This window comes from Sardina pilchardus, chromosome 1, assembly GCF_963854185.1.
Source record: "Sardina pilchardus chromosome 1, fSarPil1.1, whole genome shotgun sequence".
Classification (NCBI taxonomy): Eukaryota; Metazoa; Chordata; class Actinopteri; order Clupeiformes; family Clupeidae; genus Sardina; species Sardina pilchardus.
This window is the reverse complement of record NC_084994.1, coordinates 23,034,511-23,039,510: the sequence shown is the minus strand read 5'-3', so window position 1 is coordinate 23,039,510 and position 5,000 is coordinate 23,034,511. Positions and strand designations below refer to the sequence as shown.

General features: G+C 43.5%; 1 protein-coding gene across 1 annotated transcript in view; it reads right to left on the bottom strand.

Moving 5' to 3' along the window:
- The window catches only part of LOC134077400 (adhesion G protein-coupled receptor L1-like), an 87,822-nt gene that overhangs the window by 35,493 nt on the left and 47,329 nt on the right, over nt 1-5,000 (bottom strand). The window contains exon 7 of the mRNA XM_062532988.1: nt 4,799-5,000. This exon is cut by the window's right edge and continues 63 nt beyond it. Within this exon, the coding sequence (XP_062388972.1) occupies nt 4,799-5,000 (202 nt within the window). The remainder of the gene's footprint in view (nt 1-4,798) is intronic.

Genomic DNA, 5,000 nt, shown 5'->3' with positions numbered 1-5,000 from the left:
TACAGGCTTCAGTGTCTCCTCTCCTGCAGTCTTTTTTCTCTCTCATGCTGTTTTACTCTCACTCTCCCTCTCACTCACACACACACACACACACACACACACACACACACACACACACACACTCCCCCTTCCCCCCTCCATCAATCATCCCCCGTTGGCTGACAGCCCGTCATCTGTTGTTGCCCCAACCTTCCTCTACAGAACCCTCCAACACTTTCTGACTTTGTTCTCTCTGTCTCTCTCTCTCTCTCTCTCTCTTCATTGCTATAACCTACAACACTTTATGACTTCTCTCTCTCTCTCTCTCTCCATTTCTCACTCCCACCATCCATACTGGTCTCTCTCTCTCTCTCTCTCTCTCTCTCTCTCTCTCTCTCTCTCTCAAACACACACAATCAATCCTACCCTGCCCTCCTCTCTCTGTCTCTCTTTCTCTCTCTCTCTCACACACACGCGCGCAATCAATCCTAGCCTGCCCTTCTCTTTTTATTCTCTCTCTTTCTCTCTCTCTCCTTCTCTCTCTCCTCTGTTCACCTGGTTGACCACCAGCTGTCCATTCCTGACCTCTTTAGCCTCCTCCTGTTGACTCTCCTCCTCCTCCTCCTGTCTCTTTCACCCCTCCATCTCTCTCTTCCTCTCCCTCCTCTCTGTCCCCTTCACTCTCTTTCACTCTCTCCTTACCTCCTCTCCATCCACTCCTCTCCCTTGCTCTTCATCCTTTCATCCTACTCTATTCCTCTCCTCCATCTGTCTCTCTCCTTCTTTCTGTCATTCTCTCTATCCCCCTCTTTCATTCCTCCTTTTACTTAAACTCTTCCATCCATTCTTTATTGTTACCTCCCTATCCATCTCTCTGCACCTTTCTCTCTCTCTCTTCCTCTCCATCTCCCCTTTCCTCTCATCCCTCGTTCTCTCCCTCCTCTCTTTCCCTCTTGATCCTTCCATCCTCTTTGACCCGTCTGCCCATTCATCTATCATTTGCCTGCGGGTGGGGTTGCAGCACCTGCCCTCTTCCCTTCTCCTCTCTTCCCCTCCTCACCTTTCTCTGTTCATCCCTTCAACCTCTACACACTTTAAATGGTCTCTCTATCCTAACCTTTAAAGATGTGGGTTTTGGAACATCCTAACGTAAGATTCCATTCTGCAACAATTCAAGGTTCTAAAATTCTATCTTGAATTCAATGAACCCTGAGGTGCGTTCAAATTCGCAAACATAGGCGAACGTTCGAGGTGAACATGTTTTCTTTGAACTGTTAAATTTGAACGATTTGGTGTTAACCTTCCATTCTAACAGTAATTGCATTGTTGCGTTCGTCAAACTCACGTCCAGTTCCACTGTATGTTCGCGATTTGTTTGCGATTGTTAGCAAACGTTCGCCAAAAACTCGAGGCTAACGGAATACTGTTCACAAACGTTCGCCTATGTTCGCCTAAGTTCGGTGAACTTGAACGCACCTCAGATATCCCTTAGAACGTTAATTTTCCAACATTCCGTACACACCGGTGTGAAGGTGCACCTATGAAGGCTCATAGGTTTCCATCTCTCCCCCTTCAGCAAGTGCTGTCACACTGATGTGATTTGAATGCTGTATAATGAATGTGTTGGTCCATTGAAGATAACATACGATTTTCGTGCAATAATTAGAATCTTGGCCTTTTTTTGTTTGCTGTTTTTTTGCAAGTCCCAAATTGTCCATGATAGACTCCTTTGGGATAGATTTCCTTTGATGGTACATGCATCAAAACAGGCTAGCCACTGGTACGTACACAAACACAACCTTTGAAAAAGGTCACAGCAGCTTTCAAGGTAGAACAAGCAAACTAGCCTTTAGCTAACAACAAAAACACACTCTCAGAAATCAATCAAGAAGATGATTCCATCCCATAGCAGGATCACAGGAATGCTATGAAATACAATACAATAAAAATATTGGACTTCCGAGTTTTCTGGAACATAGCATTATGTGTCCTAAACTAAAAGATCTCAATGGCATAATTTGCCATATGGACATAATCTAATCAAAACTGGTGACCTACAGTATGATGTTGTTGACTGTAAATTTCTAGGCACAGTCAGACAAATGTAAACCCTTTGTAACAGACAGAAATAGTAGCTGTGCTTTTTCATTTCTGCTTGAATAATAATAAAAAATAAACATGGTGACATACATGTCGGACAGTGAGTCCTTAAAAGAAAACTGCAACATTTTTCATCCATTTTCTTCCTCCCTTTCTTTCTCTCTCTCCCTCTCTCTCTCAGTCTCTCTTTCTCTTTCTCTGTGTTGGCTGGCCACCAACTGTCAGTGGCAGGTCTCAGTGGTACACACATGATGACGCAGGTTCCAGACCGCCTGTTCTGTCTCTCTTCTTTCAGTCTCTCTCTCTCTATCCCTCTCTCTCACTCTCTCTCTCTCTCTCATCTCCCTGACTTTCCATTTCCCAGTTTTATTTTCTCTTGTTGCTTTATCATCTTTCTTTTCTCTCTCTGTCATCCCATTTTGTCAAATTTATTTCTGTCAAAAGGTTCTTTCACACTGAAGAGACTATTTGCAGTTCCTAGAACCTTCTGAGGGGAGCACATTCACACTTCAAACTGGGGATGATTGAAGCTCCTCTGACCACAGTTCTACTGCACCACTTCTTCAGCTCCTACCCCCCACTATAGCTCTACTACCCCACTACGTTAGTTCTACTACCCCACTGTAGTTCTACTACCCCACTACTTTAGTTCTACTACCCCACTGTAGTTCTACTGCACCACTACTTTAGTTCTACTACCCCACTGTAGTTCTACTGCACCACTACTTTAGATCCTACCCCACTACAATAATTCTACTACACCACTACTGTAGTTCTACTAAACCACTACTGTAGTTCTACTACCCCACTGTAGTTCTACTACCCTACTACTTTAGTTCTACTACCCCACTATTTTAGTTCTTCTACACCACTGTAGTTCTACTGCACCGCTACTTAAGCTCCTAGTCCTACCCCACTACAATAATTCTACTACACCACTACTGTAGTTCTTCTACACCACTACTGTAGTTCTACTACCCCAGTACTGTAGTTCTACCACACCAACACTTCTACTACACCACTACTGTAGTTCTACTACCCCACTATTTTAGTGCTCCTACCCCACTACAATAATTCTACTGTACCACTACTTTAGTTCTTCTACACCACTACTGTAGTTCTACTACACCACTGTAGTTCTACCACACCACCACTTCTACTACACCACTACTTTAGTTCTTCTACACCATTACTGTAGTTCTACTACACCACTGTAGTTCTACCACACCACCACTTCTACTACGCCACTACTTTAGCTCCTACCCCTACTCTCTCCCAAAATATAATATTCCTATAATATTTTCTTCATAAGGGTTAATCTGCCTGGAAAAATAGCAACAACAACAACAACAACAAACAATTACTGATTCATTCGCAGTTATCACCTGCACGGTAGGCTACATTACCCACCGTAATAGGGAAAGCTATGCTCCATGCATCTAATTCTATTAGTCTTATTTCTCTTCAAAAACCACTTAAAACAACAATCAACCACCAATCAACCACCAAAACCTTCCTCTGAAGCACAGTTTCATCTCACCAAGACATTAAACGAGAGAAGAAAAGAAACCTCTCTCTTCCTCCTCTCTCTCTCTCTCTCTCTCTCTCTCTCTCTCTTCTCTCTCACTCGCTCTCTCCCTCCCCTCACAACCCCCTCCCAGTCAGGCAGAGTTCCAGCTGGCTACTGTCGACACCAGTGTTATGAAAGATGCCGCTGAATCCATCCCTCCTCCTCCTCTCCCTCTCCCTCTCCACCCGTTCCATTCCCTTCTGTTCTGTTCTGTTCTGTTCTGTTCTGTTTTCCTTTGCTTTGATTTCATCCCTTCTCACCGAACACTTTGCTGATTTTTTTGTTGTTGTTGTTGTTGTCCTGATTGCTGTTCAGTCCATTCCAGTATCTAGTCCCATATTATATACCGGTAGTATTATATGTTGTTATTAAATCGAAATAATAGTGTAATAATCTGTATGCATAATGTAGATAATACTGTTACACATATGACACATATCCAGGGGAAAATATCTTGGCCATAATCTGAGCTTTTGTCCTGGTAAATGTAACTAGAGTTTTAACATGATGTCACACTGTGTGTGTGTGTGTGTGTGTGAGCATGTGCAATGTGCATGTGTGCATGTGTTTGTGAACGTGGCCACCATGCGTGTCACCACGAGAGACAGGCATGTTAGCAAGGAGGCTAAAGCCCATATAAAGATGCTAGCGTCTGTAGTAATTTTTACTCGACAGCTCTGAGGATGTCTGATACTGTCACCATAGTAACTACAGTTGTTGAGGAATGGTCATGATCATAGATAGCTCCGTTCACTGACCTTCATTGACAGAGCTGCCATTTTAATCGCAATTTCAGTGCTATGACTGTAGTAGGAAGTGAACCGTTTCTATGGAGATGGGCTCTGAACATTTTAGGTTAGTAGCGCTAGTATATACTGTATACAGGTAGCTACCCTATTACAGTAGCCTATTTGTGAGAAAAATGCATATCCAATATTGAAATATCGATTTTGTTGATCTCATATAATTTAAATCAATATAGACAGATACGAATTAGAAAATCAATATTTCAAACTCACATCAAATTATAACAAATAACACATAACCCCATTCTCTTATAACAAAAAACACATACAAACCCAGATTCGATTATAAAAAATAACACACACAAACACATTTAACTTTTTCCGCTGTCTCTGTTCCTCCTACCTGGCTGACCACTAGTCGTCCGTTGTTGGTCTCCGTGGCGTAGATGACCCAGAGGCCGTTCTCGTCCACGGCCAGGTCGATGTCGGACTTGCCGCCCCAGCGGTAGGGCGAGGTGTCGTGGTAGTTGGCGCCCGGCACGATGGCCTCGCCGCTCTTGATGCGCGTGCGCAGGTCGTACTTCACGATGTTGCGCGTGCGCTCC